The sequence below is a fragment of the Chelonoidis abingdonii genome, chromosome 1 (genome assembly GCF_003597395.2).
Source record: "Chelonoidis abingdonii isolate Lonesome George chromosome 1, CheloAbing_2.0, whole genome shotgun sequence".
Classification (NCBI taxonomy): Eukaryota; Metazoa; Chordata; order Testudines; family Testudinidae; genus Chelonoidis; species Chelonoidis abingdonii.
Genome location: NC_133769.1, coordinates 257,038,693 through 257,058,964, shown reverse-complemented (window position 1 = coordinate 257,058,964; position 20,272 = coordinate 257,038,693). Strand labels below are relative to the sequence as shown.

Here is a 20,272-nt window from a genome sequence, read left to right as displayed (position 1 = left end):
ATATATATACCTGCCCCTGGAAATTTCCACTACCTGCGTCTGACGAAGTGGGTATTCACACACGAAAGCTCACGCTTCAAAACGTCTGTTAGTCTGTAAGGTGCCAAAGGATTCTCTGCTGCTTTTACAGATCCAGACTAACACGGCTGCCCCTCTGATACTTGTCTCCTTAAGACTGTTTCTGCTAAACACCACCCATACTGAGAGAGGCCTCCAGGTACTACTGTAATATAAATAATAATTAAGTTTGCCATGTTAATTGCAGCAGCATCCTCTGGCCCTGCCATGGGCTGTTAAATATTTAAAAAACAAAACAAAACACCCCCACACCTCAGAAGCAAAACTCTCCAATGCTTGTGCCTGATTTAGCAAAATCATGAATTGTTATCCAAGCAACACTCACAATCTTCTTAAAATGCAGTCCTTCCCCTGGAGCACCTATGAGGGATTTTTCTCTACTTCTTCTGCAGGGGGACAGACCTTCCCTATATCCTTTCCCCACAACTCCATGCCATCTGTACTAACCCCATGTCCTACAGGAGTAGACATGAAAAGGAGCCATGTGACAAAATAGTTTTTCTGATTATAGTGTTACCACACTAAAGGTAAGAGTAATGACTGACGTGACAGGCATCACTAAGCATGTGTGTTCATGTTCACTTGAACTTACTGAAAAAAGACTGGAAGTGGTTGGGTCATTAGAAAAACCTAAACTTAATTTCCCCAATATTAATTTCTCCCTACTGTTACTCACGTCTTCTTGTCAACTGTCTGTAATGGGCCACTCTCTTACCACTTCAAAAGTTATTTTTCCTCCTTTGGTATCCTGCTATTAATTTATTTATCTCATTAGACTGACCTCACACTTGGTAAAGCAACCCCCCGCCCCCGGCATTTGTCCTTTTATTTCAGATCATTTCTCCAGTTTATGGACTTGTAGAGAGAGATCTTCTAAACTATTGTATGTAAAGTACACAAGTTTTTTTTACTTGGGGCTGGCCCTGCTCAGCCTCTGCCGGCCTGCGCTGACCAGGGCCGGCAGCCAGGACCCCAGCTGGCAGCCATGTGCCAGGCAAAATCAGCTCACGTGCCAAAGGTGGCATGCGTGCCGTAGGTTGCCGACCCCTGGTCTAGCTCCTTACAAACTGATTATTTGCTACATTATCTTTCCAGGTACCTAAGTTAAGCTGACTGATCTGTAATTCCCTGGGATGTCCTTATTCCTCTTTTTATAGATAGGTACTATATTCGCCCTTCCCCAGTCCTCTGGGATTTCTTCCATCCTTCACAAATTCTCAAGGATAATCGCTAATGGCTCAGAGATCTCTTCATCCAGTTCTGTAAGTTTTCTGGGAAGTATTTCATTAGGCCCTGCTGACTTGAAGACATCTAAGTTGTCTAAGGGCTTCTTTACATTTAAAATGCTGTAGTGCTTCTGCACAGACACTACCTACGCCAATGGGAGGGATTCTCCTGTTGGCATAGGTAATCTGCCCCCCTGAGAGGCTGTAGGTAGGATGGAAGAATTCTTCCATCAACCTAGCGCTGTCTATTCAGGGACTTAGGTTGGCTTAACTATGCTGCTCAGATGTGAATTTTTCACACCCTTGACATAGTTACACTGACCTAATTTTCTAGTGTAGACCAGGCCCAAGTAATTCTTAATTTGTTGTTTCCTTATTTTAGCCTCAGATGCTACTCTATTTACTCTGATGTTCACTAAGGCTATGTCTACACTACACAGCTTTTAGCGACATGGCTGTCTTGCCACAGTCATGCCACTAAAAGTCATGCAGTTTAGCTGCTGTCTGTCAGCTCTCCTGATGACAAAAATCTTCTATCCTCAATGAGCAGTGTTTGTGTTTTCAGCAGGAAAGCGCTCCTACTGACAACACGCTGTTCACATTGGCGCTTGTTGCAGCAAAATTTTGTCCAGGGGGGCGTTAACACCTCTGAAAGACAAAAGTTTTGTCATTGAATTGCCAGTGTGGACATAGCCTAAGTTAGACATCTGATCACCACTAACCTTACTGGTGAAAACTGGAGGGGAAAAAAAGCATTTAACACTTTGGCAATTTCTGTGTTTTCTTTTGTTGTCTTTCCCTCCTCACTGAGTACTGGGCCTACTCAGTCCTTGGTCTTTCTCTTGATTATAATGTATTTGTAAAATGTTCTCATTACCTTTTCTGTCCCTCACTAATTTAATCTCGTTTTGTGCCTTAGCCTTTCTAATTTTGTCCCACATGCTTGTGTTGGTTTTTTTATATTCATCCTTTGTAACTTCATCTGGCTTCCACTTTTTGAATGACTCTTTTTTGAATTTAAGGTCATTGAAGATCTGGTTAAGAGCCATACTTCCTATCTTTCCTATGCACTGGGATAGTCTGCTCTTGTGCCCTTAAAAATCTCTCTAAAAAACGGTCCACTCTCCTGAACTCTGTTTCCCCATTCAGTTAAACATCAACACAGAAAACGAGCAAAAACTAATGCAGAGCGCCCAGCAATATCACCATAGGTGAGACACAAACCAGTTCAGAAAAATAAAATGGCCCATTTCTCAAACTGAATTTTTTTGAAAGATGAGGTAATTCAGACAAGAGGTAGATGAGGGAGGAACAATTCATTCCTTCACCTTCTCCAATCACTTTCATTGCTTTGATGTGGCAGAACATCTTGGGAGAAGCAAGGCATTTAACAGGGGACAGCTATGAAGCCCCTTCTTTAGTTATGATTTTCTGTGACATCTGCCTAGTTGCTCCCATTCCCTGCCTTGTTTAAGGACAGGTTGGCTTTTGTCCCCCAAAATCATCCAGAACACTCCTCACTTTCATGGCTAGGTATTAAATATCTAGCCAGGCAGATTCTGTGGCAGAAGGGCAGGCCATATGCTTGTTCTCTAATTTCTGAGCAACAGGACCAGGAAATGCTCCAAGGGATCCCACTGCAATCATTTCACTGGCCCCTTCACGTTTTGAACAATTGAGGGATCAGACAGCCCAGAGTACATGTGCATATTTCTTAGCTCCGGAATACTTAAATGACCTATTCCTAGAACAAGAGTCCCAGCTGGTGTGGGGGGGAGGGGGCTGGCTGGCCTCCCTGTACCACAAAGTAAGGAGTGAGGGAGCTAGGGGACTCCCTGCTTCCTCGAACCACCACAGAGCTAGTGCACATGTGATTGTGCACGGGGAGGGCAACTCAGCAAGGCAGCTAGTATGGAAGCACCCAGTCTTCCTCTTAGCCTATGCACAACGTGCCTCAGGTGACACGTGCCCAGGAGTCATCACTGAATTTGGTCCACTGACTGGGTGTGGATTTTCCTAGCAGGCAGAATGTTACAGTTCAAACACCATTGAGCCAACTCAGAGACAGTAATAGGGACAGGGTCCAAAGGCCATCAAGAGAGAGCCACTGTGGGTGGTGGAGGGGCAGCATGTGGTATGGTGAGCACCTCTGCACATAAGAGCAACTGGGGAAACTGAGGCACAAACTGACAATACCTATGGCCTACACACCAGCTATAATTAATTAGTAATCAAAATGGGGAAAGTGAGGTATATGCCTAGTCTGGCGGAGGTCAAGACACCAGCCAAAATTGGGGACCTCCTTTGGGGAAACTGAGGTATGGCTCAGGATGATGAGGTCCCAGCAACAGGATGGCTGGAACCAGTTTGAGATTATGTGTAAATGACTAAGGAAAGGATGATGAACCTGCCCCAGAGAATTTATTGACATATACTCCCAGATATTTTAGGTGAATAAAGTTGTAGCCTAATTAAACTGGGTACAAGCAAATGATGTGTGTTTTAATATGGCTAAATGTAAATGTATACTTCTCAGAACAAAGAATGTAGGTCATACTTACAGACGGGAGGATGCTAACCTGGGAAGCAATTACTCTGAAAAAGATTTGGGGGTCATGGTGGATAATAAGCTGAACAGGAGCTCCCAGTGTGATGCTGTGGCCAAAAGAGCTAACGTGATCCTGGGAGGCATAAACAAAGAAGTCTCAAGTAGGAGTAGAGATGTTATTTTACTTCTTCATTTGGCACTGGTGTAACCACTGCTGGAATACTGTGTCCAGTTCTGGTGCCCAAAATTCAGGAAGAATGTTGATAAATTTGAGAGGGGTCAGCGAAGAGCTATGAGAATGATTAAAGAATTAGAAAAAACGGTTACCTACCTTTCATAACTGTTGTACTTCAAGATGTGTTGCTCACGTCCATTCCATTCTAGGTGTGCGTGTGCCCACGTGCGCAGCCATCAGAGATTTTTTGCCATAGTGGTACCCATAGGGCTGCACTCATGCTGCAACATACCAGGCGCTGCCAGCCCACACCCTCTCAGTTCCTTCTTGCTGAGAGCTCCGAGAGAGGGGCGGGAGGGTGGGTAATGGAATGGATATGAGGAACAGATCTCAAAGAACAGTTACGAAAGACAGGTAACCGTTTTTTCTTCTTCAAGTGCTTGCTCATGTTGATTCCATTCTAGGTGACTCCCAAGCAGTATCAATAGAGGTGGGCTCGGAATTCACCATCGTGCAGCTTGTAGTACAGCTCTGCAAAAGCCACTGTTGTCTCGCACCTGCTGAGTCAGCGCACAGTGTGACGCGAACGTATGGACGAACGACCAAGAGGCGGCCCGACAGATCTCTTGAATTGGCACCTGTGCCAGGAAGGCTGCTGAAGATGCTTGCATGCTAGTGGAATGAGCCATCACAATCGCTGGCAGGTGCACTTTTGCCAGGTCGTAGCAGCAGTGGATGCACGCCGTGATCCAAGATTAAATTCTCTGGGGTGACACCAGGCAGCCCTTCATGCTGTCCGCGGCAGCAACACCTGTGTTGACTTACGGAATGGCCACGTTCTATCCATGTAGAAGGCCAGCACCCATCTGACGACCAGTGTATGCAACCCGTGCTCCTCGTCTGAGATGCATGAGGCTTTAGACAGAGGAACGGCAGGTAAATGTCCTGGCCCGTGTGGAACCGGGAAACAACCTTGGGCAGAAAAGACGGATGCGGATGTAGCTGGACCATGTCCTTGTAGAAGACCGCATAGGGCAGCTCCGATGTGAGTGCCCTGATCTCGGACACCCACTATGCCAAGGCCATAGTGACAAAGGACGACACCTTCCAGGAAAGGAGCAGGAGGGAGCAGGAAGCTAAGAGTTTAAAGGAGGGCCAATAAGCTTCAAGAGCACCAGAGTCAGGTCCCATGGGGGAACTGGGTCTCGCTCTAGACCTTTCAGGAATCGTGCCGTCATGGGATGGGCGAAGACACACCTGCCCTGAAGCAGAAGGTGGAACGCAGAAATGGCCTCCAGGTGCACCTTGACCAAAGACAGCAACAAGCCCTGGAGCTTTAGATGCAGCAAATAGTCCAGGATGTTCTGCAACGAGGCCTCCTCGGGACAAACGCATTTGTCGAAGGTCCAACATGTGAAACGCTTCCACTTGGCCACATAGGTAGTCCTGGTGGAAAGCTTCCTGCTGCACAGCAGGACCTGTTGGACCGTGGTGGAGTACTCTCACTTGTCTGTGCTTAGCCACAGAGCAGCCATGCTGTCAGGTGCAGCGACACCAGGTTCAGGTGCAGCAGATTGCCGTGGGATAGCAAATCCGGACGGAGAAGTAACTGCAGCGGGTCAGCCACCAAAAGACTCAGGAGCATGCCGAACCAGTGCTGGTGAGGCCATGCCAGGGCAATGAGAATGACCCACATTCGGTCCTGCTTCACCGTTAGCAGTCTCTGTGGATAAGCAGCACTGGTGAAAAGGCGTACATCAGCACTCCTGACCACGGGATCAGGAAGGCATCCGACAGGGAACCCTCGTCCCCGCCGTATAGGGAGTACAACATGTGGCACTTCCTGTTCTGCCTGGACACAAACAGGTCCACCTGGGGAGTACTCCATCATCGGAAGATCAGGTTGACCATCTCTGGATGGAGGGACCACTCATGGCAAGAGGAGAAGGTCCTGCTGAGGTGATCTGCCAGGATGTTCCTAGTTCCAAGTAAGCGAGTGGCCACCAACGGGATGGCATTCTACACACAAAGGTCCCAGAGTCTGAGCATCTCTTGACACAGGGCCAAGGACCTGACGCTACCCTGCCTGGTGATGTAATAACATCGCAGCCGTGTTGTCCATGAGGACCAGCACCATCTTACCTTTCAGGTTGGGCAAAAATGCCTGACAGGCCAGGCACACCACTTTGAGCTCCCTGACACTGACACAAAGAGGTAAGTCGTGCTGCAACCAGCGACCTTGGGTGCTGAGCTCGCCTAGGTGGGTTCCCCAGCCCAGATCTGATGCACCCAAGACCAAGGTGAGCGACGGTGATGGGGACACAGCACTGACTTGGGGGTCTAGCCACCAGTTCAAGGACGAGAGGATGTGGTCTGGCACCGTGATCTCTCGGTCTAGGGGCAGGGGTCGGCAACTTACGGCACATATGCCAAAGGTGGCACGCGAGCCGATTTTGCCTGGCACGTGGCTGCCAGCCGAGGTCCCAGCCATTGGCCCCACTCAGCCTGCTGCTGGCTGAGTGAATGGAACTCCAGACTGGCAGGAGGCTGAGCAGGGCCGGCAGCACACCTCCCGGCTTCCCCCTCACCGTGCTCAGTTCTACGGCTCCCGGGAGTGTGAGCCACGGCTGCCCCTCCCGCAGCTCCGACCCCGCTGCCTCAGCACTCCACTTGGAGTTTTGACTCCATGTGGAGCCAGCATCTGACTGGCATGGGCATGGTAAAGGGAATCCTGGGGGGCAGTCAGGGAGCAGGGGGGAGGGTTGGATGGGTCAGGAATTTTGGGGGTCCTGTCAGGGGGCAGGGAGTGGTTGGAATGGGGTGTGGGAGTTCCCAGGGATCTGTCTGAGGGCAAGGGTGTGGATAAGGGTTAGGGCAGTCAGGGGACAGGTACGGGGTAGGGTCCTATGGGGGCAGCTAAGGGGGGGGTGTCTCAGGAGGGGGCAGTCAGGGGACAAGGAGCAGGGAGGCTTAGATAGAGGGTGGGGTTCTGGGGGGCAGTTAGGGGCAGGGGTCCCAGGAGGGGTCAGTTGGGGTGGGAAGTGGGAGGGAATAGATGGGAGTGGGGCTAGGGCAGGGCTCTCCCCTCTTTTTTAATTGATGAAATATGGTAACCCCAGGCGAGGGGGGAGCCAGGGGGCGCATAGGGGCTGGCGCCTGCATACATCCACTGCAGCCTGCAGGAGCCCCCGGGGTGGTGCCAGGCCGCAGCCTAGGCAGGAGGGGCGGGGGGGGGGGTGCAGCTGTTCCCTGCTAGCCATGCCGCCGCCTTTGCAGGGCTGCTGCCCTCCTGCACCTCGCTGGCTCCTCCATGGCTGGGGCTCGCTGCTGCCACAAGTGGGATGCTCTGGCTCTCCAGGACCTCCGGAAGGTGGCTCCTCCCTGCCAAGCTGCTGCAGCAGCCCAAGCCCGGCAAAGCCAGTGAGCGGACTCGGTGCAGAGGCTACTGGGTTGGGGTGGGGAGGGCTTGCGAGGGGGCTGTGCACCCTCCAGGGGAGTTCAGGGGGCAGGGAGGGGGGTACCTGGTCTGGGGAGCAGCCCCTGGGTATGGCTGGCCCCTGGGGTCTATAAAGGCTTGTTGGGATTTGCCCCTCAATGAACCAAAGTGCAGGGGGGTGGGGGGAGGGGCGCAAGGTGCAAGTTTCGCCTAGGGCACAAAATATCCTTGCATTGGCCCTGCCCCAGCGGGTGCGTGCATCCCAGGTTAAGAACCACTGCACTAAACTGATAAGATCTGTATTTTAATTTAATTGTAAATGAAGCTTCTTAAACATTTTTAAAAACTTGCTTACTTTACATACAACAATAGTTTATAGACTTATAGAGAGACCTTCTAAAAACGTTAAAATGTATTATCGGTACATGAAACCTTAAATTAGAGTGAATAAATGAAGACTCAGCACACCACTTCTGAAAGGTTGCCTGCTGGGAACGTAGACCGTTGCTAGCCATGTTTGCAGGGGTCGCAGATGAAGCTGAGAGTACCCGACCATGTATGTGCACGCTGCCATGTGGCCCACCCGCCGCAGGAAAGTGTGTGTCCTGGTGATTGGATGTCTCCTCACGTGGGCAATGAGATCCACCATGGCCTGAAGGTGTGCTTCTGGAACGAAGGCCCTGGCCTGCGTGGAATCAAGAACTGCTATGATAAACTCTATGTGCTGGACTGGCGTTAATGTGGACTTTTCTGTATTTATTAATGGGCCCAGGTCACTGCAGGTGGAGTGGACCAGATTGAGGCTTCTCCACACGTTTCAGAGACCTGCCCTTGATGAGCCAGTCGTCGAGGTATGGAAAGATCAGGACCCTCCCGATGTCTGAGGTAAGCCTCTACTGGCACCACGCATTTCATGAACACCCTGGAGGCCGAGAACAGGCCAAAGGGTGGTACCATGAACTGGAAGTGGCACCCTGCCACTATGAAACGCAGGAACTATCTATGTCCTGGGAATATGGAGACATGGAATTAAGCTGTTGAGGTATGTAAGAGTTAAGTAAAGACCTGGATAACCGCTAGCATGGAATTAGGGAGGAAGGCGTGGGCAGGCACCATCTCTTCACTTGATAGATAAAGTAATACCCCTCTCCTCTCCCTTCTCCTTGTTAAGGATTGATAAGTGTTGCAGCTGCATAAGGAAGGTGGGGATCTAAAGGATACCTTTTCGTGTAAAGCAGTGTTATCTCACACTCCCGTCCTTTCCCAGCTCTACAAACGAGCTTGGGGTCATGGCTCCTTCCTCCCTTCCCTGTGAATTGCTGATCAAGGGAATTTGTGGCTCCAATTATAGCAAAGAAATGTATCTTCAAAGTAAGAATTGTCTGTAGAATATGCTAATACTGTAAACAGTAATCAGGGGCAGGGATAATTATGTTCAGTATACAGCTATTAATATTCATTGTATGGGCATTCATATTACTCAATAAGGGTTTTGGGGGTGTTGTAGTAAATGGTGGTATTTACATACTAACTTAGATAAAAGAGTGTGAGGTAATTAATTCAGTGCTTACTCGACCATTGGGTCAAGGGGAACAAGCATGGCAATAAAGAAGCCCATCTACTCAAATCCGCCTCTGGGTCAGCCTGTTCTCTTCTAACATAAGCGTCCTTCAAGTCAAGAGCAGCGTACCAGTTCCCCAGATCCAGGGAGGGGATAATGGAAGCCAGGGAGACCATGCGGAATTTCAACCTGAGAGACTTTTTGAGGCCATGCAGGTCCAGGATGGGTCTGAGGCCTCCCTTGGCATTTGGGATTAGGAAGTATAGGGAGTAGAATCCTGTTCCTTCCATGTCCTGAGGAACCACCTCCACCCCCTCCCACCAAATGCAGGGGCTTGTTAACCTCCTGAACCAGGAGTTGCTCATGAGAGGAGCCCTGATGAGGGAAAGGAAAGCAGGGGGGTGGGAAGGAGGGGTATCCACAAACTGCAGGGGGTACCCCCAGGCTACTATGTCCAGAATCAGCTTTCTGGCAGAGTGCAGGGCATGCATGCCCAACGAGCCAAGGGTAGTCTTTGTGTCCTTCTACCCACGTAGCCTGGCGTCTATTTGAATGGAGAAGAGTCCAACTCCATCCAAGGGGGGATCCTGAATTGAGGCCTGCATCTCCTGGGAGAGGCTCACTGTTCAGAACCAAGAGCTGCATCAGATAACCACTGCCGATGCAATCACCCTCGCTGCTGAATCCCATGCCATTTGCAGGGAGCATCTGGCTGCCACGGTCCCTTCCTCTACCAGGGTGCCAAACTCCTGAGTCTTACCCCTGAGGAAGGGAGTCCTGGAACTTCTAGAGGCTGTCCCAGAGGTTCAAACTGTATCAGCCCAGCAGGGCTTGATGGTTCGCCACCTGGAATTGTAAGCTGGTTGTTGAATAAATTTTTCTGCCAAACAAATCAAGTTTCTTGGCTTCTTTGTTCTTGGAGGTAGAGGCGGAGGGGACTTGCTTGTCCTTTTCGCTGGCCACCAACATCACCAGTGAGCCTGGGGGAGGGTGGGTATACAAGTACTCAAAACCTTTGGCTGGCACAAAGTACTTTTTCTCAGCCCATTTTGAGGTGGGTGGTCTGCCACAGAGCCTTAGAAATCTTGAGGACCCCGCTGTGTACAAGTAGGGCAATCAAGGCAGATGTGGAGGCCAAGAGGACATTGAAAAGGGTGTCTTCCTGCTCCACCATTTCCTGCCCTTCCATCCCCAAGTTCTCAGCCACCCGCCTGAGAGGGGCTGGTGATCTTTAAAGTCATCTGGGGGGCTGGCCCTGGAAGGTCCCGCAACCTCCTCGTCCAGGGAAGAGGAGGCGGCCCTGGCCGCCGGTGGAGATTCTGAGGGTTCGGCAGGTGCTGGAGAGGGATGTTTGGGGTGGGCACCAGATCCTCCACCCCGACCTCAAAGCAATCTTCCAATACCAGGCCCAGTGCCGTCGATCTCTGGTCTGACGTGGCCACTGAAGCACTCTGCAAAGGGGGCATCGTCATCACCGGAACGTCCCATGCTCCCCAATATGGCCACCCTCTTGCAGAGACCAGGGCGATGGACTGAACTGGGCCTCCGTGCCACAGGAACCACTTTCTGGCGACAAGGGAGGAGCCATCGATGCCTGGGTCTGCTTGCTGGTCGTGGCCACCAGTGAGTGCTGACCAGGTGTAAGTGACCACTGATTATACTGGGGAGAATAGTCCAGATGCCAGGGAGATCAGCATCGGGGGAACGGTCCGAGAAGACCGGTAACACGAGGGGGAGCAGTCCCATGATGCCAGTGACTAAGACCAACATCTAGACACAGATCGGCAAAAGGGCGAACAGCGTCGGTCATAATATGGGGAGCCTCAACCCCGCACTGGGGAATAAAATCTTGGCGACTGGGGCAAGAGTCTGGGCGATCAGCAGAGCACCTGCAACCTGCCATGGGATTGCTTGTCTGGCGACCTACGGCACTCCCCTGACCCTGGCGGGGTTTTAATGGCTGGCTTGCTTTCTCAGGGAGCCTTAGCCTGGTCCTGTGGCACCAGAGATGTTATAGGAGCAGGTGGAGATCTGTGCTCTCTCTCTGTGCTTGGGCTTGGGATGACGATGGTGCAGGCAGGGTGGTGGGTCCCATATCGCCCACCAGAGTCAGTGACAGACCTTTAAGAGCGCTAAGAGCCCCAGCTACGGAGGCACACTTGTGCTGCTCCAGAGAAGGCTGGTGGACAGGCACGGTCCCTTTACCGGATGACCATTGGGCCTTCTTGCTCGGTGCTGGTGAGTGCTTCTTTGCCTCCTTCTTCGGGACCGGCACCGACAGGAGTCGGGTGCTGGTGGCACACTGCATATAGAAGCCAAAGTACTCTGTGCAGCCTGCTTAGAGGGCTCAGAAGCCGGGTGGCAAGCAAACTCCATCAGGAGGGTCCTGAGGTGAATGTCCCTCTCCTTCTGGGTGCAAGGCAACTCTTCTTGATGTGTAATTCCCCCAAGCACTTAAGGCAGCTGTCGTGGGGGCACAGGCGACTAGTAACTGCTGATAGTAAAGAGGTACAATTTAAAGGTTATGGTGGTACTACATTGCCCCATACATACTGCTTGCAGCATGGCTCAAATTTAGCCCTAACAGACCTTACAGGGACACTGTGAAACTGATTATACACAAATACAATAAATATTCAATACATAAAATAAACAAACTGAAAAAAAGTAGAGGAGACTCTTCCCCTCACCCCCCACACCACTCACACACCCTAATCTCTTTTCGTTTTCGTAATCTTACTTGTTGGCTTGTCACTATAGTAGGTACTAAGTTTTCAGACAGAAATGTGATTTTCAAGTCGACATTGTGCCTTTAGCTGTGATCCTACATTTCTGCCCGTCCGGGGAGGAATGCGGGACTCCTAGACCTGTAGGGAATTCCAGACTGACTGTCACAGGCCAGGGTAAAGCAGAACTTGGATGGTGGCCATCTTAATAAAAAATGTAAGCACTTTTGCAACCCTGCTTTCAGGAAATATTAAAGAAAGGTGATACAAAGAGTTTGATGTGTCAGTCGTTGGTCATCGGGGGAAACATACAGAGCATGGGGGGACGCTGGCAACTGGTTACGGTTCATTTACTCTACAGCTAACCTTAGCTCTTTCAAATATATTGGAAACTTGACAAATCATTATCCATCAAGCAGTCTGTGCTCCAGAAAGGCTGCAAGAGAAAGTATGCTTCCAGAATCAATGCAAGTGGTCTGGTCCATACACAAGCAGGGGACACAAAAGTAATTTATTCCTCTCTCTCCCTATTTGGGAAATTGTGTTTTCCCTCTGATACAGAAACACCTAAAAAGAGCATCTGGTGGAAAAATGTCTGCAGAGATACTCCCTGCTGTTAGTAGTAGTAGGAATCTGTATGGTTTGTTTTTAAGTTCGACCAATTACCCCATATTTGTACCCCTATAACAGATGCTTTGACAAGAGCAAAATACAGCTGACAGGCATTCATGGAACACCACCCAGGACTGGAAAATTATTCTTTAGAGTTCCTGAGATCAAACAAGACACTGGGAGGTTCCAGTGGACTCAGGCCTGAAGGAACTCTCATGTACAGTCTATCCTCCTGTTAATTGGAAGGGACAGCTAGATGCACAAGGGAACTCAAGTGCACAGAACTGTTCCGTGCAGCATAAGGAAACTCAATGGCTCTGTCATACACAGAACGCAAGAGTGCATCAAACCATAGTTAAACATTATAGGGCCTGTATTTCTTCAAAGTGGTGGGCTGAGTCTATAATGCGGTTGAGGACCCATACCTTAAAAGGCTCAAAGTCAGCAACACACTTGAACTATATAGAAAGATGTAGCCTGCTGTTAACCAGGAATACCCCGTTAACTTCTAAGTTTTTGACTTGTAATAAAAGGAATATTTCATTTGCAGAAAAAATAAAAATAAAGTGAATAATGAGGCAGCTGGTAACATACAATTAAATGCAGCCCTGTAGTGCATTCTTAGTAATCCAAAAAATAAATGCATATTTACCCACCTTTTCTGACCCTGCATCCAGCATTCAGTAATATAAACTGTGCAACTCAGGATTTATTGTGAAGTTGGCAGTTTAACAGGATGAACAACAGATTCTGCTTAGTTTACTAAGATTTTTTTTTATTTTGTTTTGCTTTATTTTTAACATATAATTTGGTTAGAGAATTCATATTGCATAGGGTTAATTTAATGGCTATTTTAAATATATATGTTTAAAATTGAGGGTGTTCAGTTATATATAGATGGATCCAAAAATCTGTCATACTTGTTTCTAATAACAGGAACACCAAAATATAGGACTTGCCAAATTACGAGACTGGATCAGACTAGCGGTCAACCTAGTCCAGTATTCTGTCATCAGCAGGAACCAGCACCAGATGCTTCAGAACAAGGTTCAAGAAACCCTGCAGTAGTCACAGCTAAGGTGCCCCAGGAAAAGTTTACTCTTATTCCCCAATAGTAGAGGTTAGTTTATGCCCTACAGCATGTTAAGGGTTTATATCCTTTCCAAAATTCCTCAGGGTATTTCTTTTACCATATAATTACTATTATCATAGAATATCAGGGTTGGAAGGGACATCAGGAGGTATTGGATATTCTTACTATCCATAAGTGTCTAATCGTTTTTGGACTCCTTCTCAACTTCTGGCCTCAATGAGATTGCAGTGAGTTCCACACGCTAGTTTTGAATTGTGTGAAAATATAATTCTGTTTACAAGATCTGAATTTGCCTTTCGATTTAATTTAATATTCTCTTGTTCCCACAGTATGAGACAGGGTCAACAGAAGTTCCTAATCTATCTTCTCTGTATCAGTAATGGTTTTCAATACATTTATCGGTCCTCTCTCATTCATCTCAGCTAGGATTTTCAAAGGAGCCTAGGAAAGTTAGACACTGAAATCCCATTGAAGTTCAATGGGAGTTGGACACCTAACTCCTGGGGCTCTTCTGAAAATCCTAGCACGTCTCTCTGGTAAACATGCCAATCTTTTCAATATAGTTACATATGATAGCTTATTGCTTGAACTCCCTTGGCCCCCACCACTTCCAGCAGATCCCATTGGCCTGCAGCAGCGAACTGCAGCCAGTGGAAGCAGCGACCAGCTGGACCTGCGGACAGGGCAGGTAAACAAACTGGCCCAGCGCGCATGGGGCTTTTCCTACAGAAGTGGCGACCCCAGTATCAGAAACATTGCTTTAAAGTCTCATCCCTAATATTTTAATAAATACTTTGTGCTACTATAGCATATTCTTATGAAGTTTCACAGACAAGTTCATTATCACATGCCCTTCCTAGCTAAGAATTATCCCCATTTTACAGATAGGGAAACTAAGGCAGAGAGAAATTAAGTGACTTGCATAAAGGAAGTCTGTGGCAAAATAATAATATTTAGGTCTTATAAAGAGAAGTCAGTGTTTCAACCATAAGACCATCCTCATCCTCTTTTGAATTTCATATCAACACACAACAAACATTTGGAGGATGCACTGGAATTTAAAGTGCTCACCAGCTACTAGTAGGCTAGCCCAGATCATATGAGAAGTTTGGTTTTCTTTAATGAAATATGACTGATTCTGAGTTTGAACTCAGGCTGGGTCTTATTTAAAGTAAAATACCTGTTTCCTACCCTTATGGCTTTAGAGGAATCCTATGCATTGCTAAAAGCACATTAGCGATTTCTATCTAGCTTACTGTGTGGCTGGAGGAACCCAGACCAAGAAACTTCTCTCCCACAGAAATCTGTCATCCTGCTGGGGTTTTGCAGCCCCCAAACACGCCTCCCATGGCTAGCCCCTGGCCCTGCTGCTCCCTCCCCAAGACGCCCATCCAGGTCAGCCACTCCTTCCTTGCCCCTCCCCTGCACTAGCCTCCCAGCCCTGTCCTATGCTGCCTCCCCCCCTCCTCCCATGATCAACCCCAGTGCCCACGGCGGCCTCCATTCCTCCCTGCTTCCCTTCCTCCCTCCCCTGAGCCCTCCCATTTTGCCCCGTCATTGCAAGAAAGAAGCTCCCCTGCTTCTCTGCTTACCGGATAGGCAGTGGCAGGCACATCGACTCCAGCAAGCTCAGGCAGACAGGCTACTCTGGTCTAGGCATGTACTAAGCACAGCTGGTGGGCAGGATAGAACAGGGACAGCTTCCCCCCCTCTGGAATGCGCCCCTCCCCCAGGCGTCTGGAGAGGGGCATGTGACCATTCATGCCCCTCCCTAGTGTTGCCCTTGCATGGGGGTCACTCACAGGCATAAGCCTGCCACAAACTGAGCAGGGCTTAAACCTGGGAACTCGGGGCATGCCCCACTTGTGGGGAAGTCCCAGCTGGGACCTTAACTGTCAGCTAACTATGCACTTTACAACTACTTAACACTAACTAACAAAGGCCCAAAGGCAAGAAGTGCAATGGAAGAAACTGTTTGCTCTGGACAAGCAGGAGAGGCACTCTGACTGACCACCAAGGCCATTAAGAAGGAATAGAGAGGGCGTGGGCCGGTAGCACCTGATATACCACAGCATGAGCGCAGCACTCTATGAGCAGGGACGGACAAACTTTTTGACCTAAGGGCCGCATCATGTTTTCTCCATTGTATGGAGGGCTAGTTAGGGGAGGGGGTCGTGGATCAGCCCCCACCTCCTACCTGGCCCTCATTCCCTGATGGCCCCTCTGGGACCCCTGCCCCATCCACACACCCCCGCTTCCTGTCCCCTAACTGTCCCCAGGCCCCGCTGCCCCATCCAACCCCTCCTCTCATTCCTGATGGCCCTCCTGGGACCCCTGCCCCATCCAACCACCCCATCTCCCTGTCCCCTGACTGCCCCCAGAACCCCTGCCCCTGACTGCCCCCTGCTGCCCCATCTAACCACCCCATCTCTCTATCCCCTGACTGCCCTTGGAACCCCTGCCCCTGATTGCCCCCTTCTGCCCCATCAACCCCCCCTCCTTCCTGACTGCCCCCCAGGACTCCTGTCCCATCCAACCCCCTCGTTCCCTGACGGCCCCTCTGAGACCCTTGCCCCATCCACACACCCCTGCTCCCTGTCCCGACTGTCCCCGGGCCCCCGCCGTCCCATCCAACCCCTCCTCTCATTCCTGACGGCCACTGGGCCCCCTGCCCCATCCAACCACCCCTTCTCCCTGTCCCCTGACTGCCCCCAGAACCCCTGCTCCTGACTGTCCCCTGCCGGCCCCCTCTCCTTCCTGACTTCCCCCCTGGGACCCCTGCCCCATCCAACCACCCCTTCTCCCTGTCCCCTGACTGCAGCCAGAACCCCTGCCCCTGACTGGCCCCTGCCACCCCATCCAACCCCCCACTCCTTCCTGACTGCCCTCCCGGGACCCCGGTCTCCATTCAACTCCCTGTTCCCCCCCGACCACCCCGACTCCCATCCACACCCCCACCCCCTGACCACCACTCCTGCCCTCTATCCTACTCACCCCCTGCTCCCTGCCCCCTTACCGCGCTGCCTGGAGCACCGGTGCCTGGTGGCACTACAGCTATGCTGCCGCTGCCACCACGCAGCACAGGCCGGGCTCTGCAGCTGCGCTGCCTGAGGAGCTCACAGCCCTACCGCCCCGAGCATTGCGCCACTGGCAGAATGAGCGAGCTGACGCTGCAGTGAGGAGGGACAGCAGGGGAGGGACCAGGGGCTAGCCTCCCAGGCCAGGAGTTCGGGGGTCGAGCAGGACTGTCCCGTGGCCCAGATGTGGCCTGCAGGCCATAATTTGCCCACCCCTGCTCTAGGGGGAGCTACAGCCAGCCCTAAGGGTACCGCTAAGGCAAAAATCTCCAACGGCTGTGCATGTGGGCACGTGCACACCTAGAATGGAATGGATATGAGCAAGCACTCGAAGAAGAAACATGCCTTATAGTGACAGACTCAAACAGCTCAATCTACTTAGCTTAACAAAGAGAAACTTAAGGGGTGACTTGATTACAGTTCATAAGTATCTACAAAGGGAACAAATCATTCAATAATGGGCTCTTTAAACTAGCAGAGAAAGGTGTAACACGATCTAATGGCTGGAAGTTGAAGCTAGATAAATTCAGATTGGAAATAAGGTATACATTTTTGACAGTGAGGGACATTAACCATCGGAACAATTTACCAAGGGTTATGGTGGGTTCTCCATCACTGACAAGTTTTAAATCAAGTTCGGATGTTTTTTCTAAAGTTCTGCTCTAGAAATTATTTTGGAGAAGTTCTATGGCCTGTATTATACAGAAGGTCAGACTAGATGATCAGAATCATCCCTTCTGGCCTTGGAATCCATGTATAAACCCCATCCATTGGCTCCTGTCTTTCTTCCATCTTGGCCAGACAATAGGTGCTTTCACACCATAGACAAGAATGTTAAGGGAGACATTAAACAGATAATGTGGGAGGGGAGAGGCATTTGCTTCATTGTTGATGCAGAGCCTAGATACATCCAAACAACACAGGGGAACTTGCTTATGCTCTTTGAGATTATTCACATATGGCTGTGTGTGAGCACTAAAGGGATTTTAATCTTTTTGGGTTAGGTGCAAAAATAGGCTGAGCTGTGATTTAAGCCCTTCCTTCTACTGTGTCACTATAATGGTACCCAAGAACTGCTCCAACATCTGAGGATTTGCAGAATTCCTGCAGGAGTGGCTCCTCAAGCCAGTCAAAGAATAGCAAATTCTCAGCAAGCTCACAGCAATCAGCCTGCCCAGTCTCCTCTCCTACCAGCCAATATGCTACACACTCTCCTTCCAGATGTCTTCTGACAGCCACTACAGCATGTCCCAGATATAGATCTCCTCCTGATCAGGTCCCAGTTAATGGCTTCTACCCAACTGCCTCTTCAAACCTATCCTCCTTCCCTTCTCCCAGTAGCCTTGCCTCACCCTGTTATTTATTTTTCTGTGCTTGACTGTCTCTTCCCCACTACTCCTCTCCCACCCACTTCTCCACCTCTGCCCAGCCTTGACCTTCCCTACTCTGCTTTTGCAGAACCTACAGTTCTCAGTATTCTTTTCCCCCCTCACAGCCAAGTATCCTCCTGCTTCCAGATGTTCTTCCCCTCCTTACCTGGCTGTTTGCGCTGCTCTGAAACCAAGCTCCTGTTGCCAAACCAAGCTCCTGCTCCCAATACCCCACCCAATAGCCTAGCCCACCTCCAGCTGCATCTCCTTTACTGCTGAATTAGAAATAGCACCAGTGAAAATAAAGACACAAGAGATGCATTTGGTGGAGAGAAAGTCCAAAGATTCTGACTGTACAGGAAAATAGGAACAGCCTGGGGACTTGGCGAGAGTATTAACTGAAATAATAATACTGCTTCTTTTCACACTGCATCGTGTCTGAAGCACCTTATAAGCCTAGACAATGTGAATAGGTTAGTAAGAGCTAGTTTACACCATTCTGAGATTGTAATGTAACATAAATCTTTACATGGACAATACTTGCCTATCTCACAGGCTTTAGTCTGTCCTATACAAATCACTCAATACTTTATAGACTGGTCAAAAGCTTTCTCTAAGGTCACTTTGTAGTAGGTGAAAATAACCCACCTGAATCCCCATGAAAGAGAAAAGAGGGGGGAAAACTGGATTAAAATTAAAATATATATTTGACCTGAGAGAACATACGTTTTAGAAAAATATGCTAAAGGATCCTTAAATTCAATGTTTAACAATTGATTTAGAATATCCCCAGATTGCTATGCCAAGGAACTGCACAACAAAAGCGATACAAATTCTGACAATATAATACAATGAAATGAGCAAAGCACTAATTCAGAATTGTTTTAGTTTTGTTAGTTTAAAATGCTAAACCTTACTAGAGATGGTCCTGAAGTAGAATACCTGATCCAAATCCTATCATACTCTGGGTACGTTCAAATCTGAATTTGAACATCACATCATGGGCTCACCTCTAATAGAAACACTCTGGGTGAAATCCTGGCCACAGAGAAGTCAGTGGGGTCAGGATTTCACTCTCTGTGTTACATTCCATTTTAGTAGCTGTGTTTTCTGCATGCTTCCAGTACGACGTACATAATGTGTCTTTATAGGCAAAACTCCTGCACACCCACATTATGTAGGTGTGTCATAGAAATGTCCCATAATGTGTCTTTAAAGGCAAAACTAGAAATGTCTCTACTTCCTTCTGTCTCTGCTGGATATTTCTTTTCAAGGAATGCTCCTGCCATTCTGTGATAATATTTTATAAACAAATGCACTGTCAGTATTTATCATTTGTACATTATAAAAAATAAAAGCCAAGGAACTGAGGGGAGAAAAATATTTTAACCAACTTACCTCGTAAAAGAGCCCTTCAGGGAACTGCTGAAAGCACTGAGCACACACAAAACACTGTTCATGGTACAGTTCACCATTGCTGTTAACAATCTTCTCAGCAGGTGCAAAGCCCCCTTTGCAGCGCTCACATATGGCATTTGCAAGAGCATTTGCCATATTACTGTAATAAAAAACAAACCAAAAAGAGATTGTTGATCTTCTCTAAAATGAGGGGATAAAGAAAAAGGAAACATTCAGTTCCACTGATTTTATTTCATTCTCTTTTGAAAAGCCAACTGTCCCAATCAAACTCTCACTGAAGTCATGGAAATCTTTCCACTGACTATAATGGGAGTTACAGCAGTCCGTTAATGAGGAGAAAGTTGTGAGATGTTTCCTTTTTTTTTTTGGTCACAGCAGCACCCTATTCTAAGAACTTTTGGTCAAAAATGTATGTTCAGGCTTGTATGAGGGGAAAAAAAAACAGGTTATATTTTCATTCAATCAAGCACTACAAGAAAGAAAAGGAAATAAACAATTACAATGATTATGGAAGACAAGAGCCAATTTCATCAGTAATTAAAGATGTTTCCCCATCTGAGATCAAAGCATGAATATTGTTCTGAAAGTGAGTATCAATTCAAAACCAATTCAAAAGATTTGACTCATCAACAAAAAGGACAGAACATATTTAACATAACTGCTATGGCAGAAAAAATCAAGAAGTAAAGAACGGTAAATCGTAAAAAGTGTTCTTTAGATTTTTCAATTTTGCAAAATGACTTGAAGCTACATGGAATTTGAATCAGAGATTAGGAAAACTTCCAAACAACAATGCTTGGGGGGTGCTTCTTAAAGGCATGTAGTAAAAACATTACAATGCAATATTTGCAAATACCAGAGGGACTAAACTCTATCTTTAAGGACAAATCCTCAACTGCAATAAATCAAAACAGCTTCTTTACAATCAAACCAGGAACTGCTCTAAAATTT

The 20,272-nt window shown here is 48.4% G+C and overlaps 1 protein-coding gene across 6 annotated transcripts in view; it reads right to left on the bottom strand.

Annotated features, from left to right (window-relative positions):
- The window catches only part of LIMS1 (LIM zinc finger domain containing 1), a 163,901-nt gene that overhangs the window by 43,720 nt on the left and 99,909 nt on the right, over window positions 1-20,272 (bottom strand). For all 6 annotated transcript variants that reach the window (XM_032771919.2, XM_075061355.1, XM_032771918.2 and 3 more), the window contains exon 2: window positions 19,301-19,460. In XM_032771919.2, the coding sequence (XP_032627810.1) occupies window positions 19,301-19,460 (160 nt within the window). The remainder of the gene's footprint in view (window positions 1-19,300; window positions 19,461-20,272) is intronic.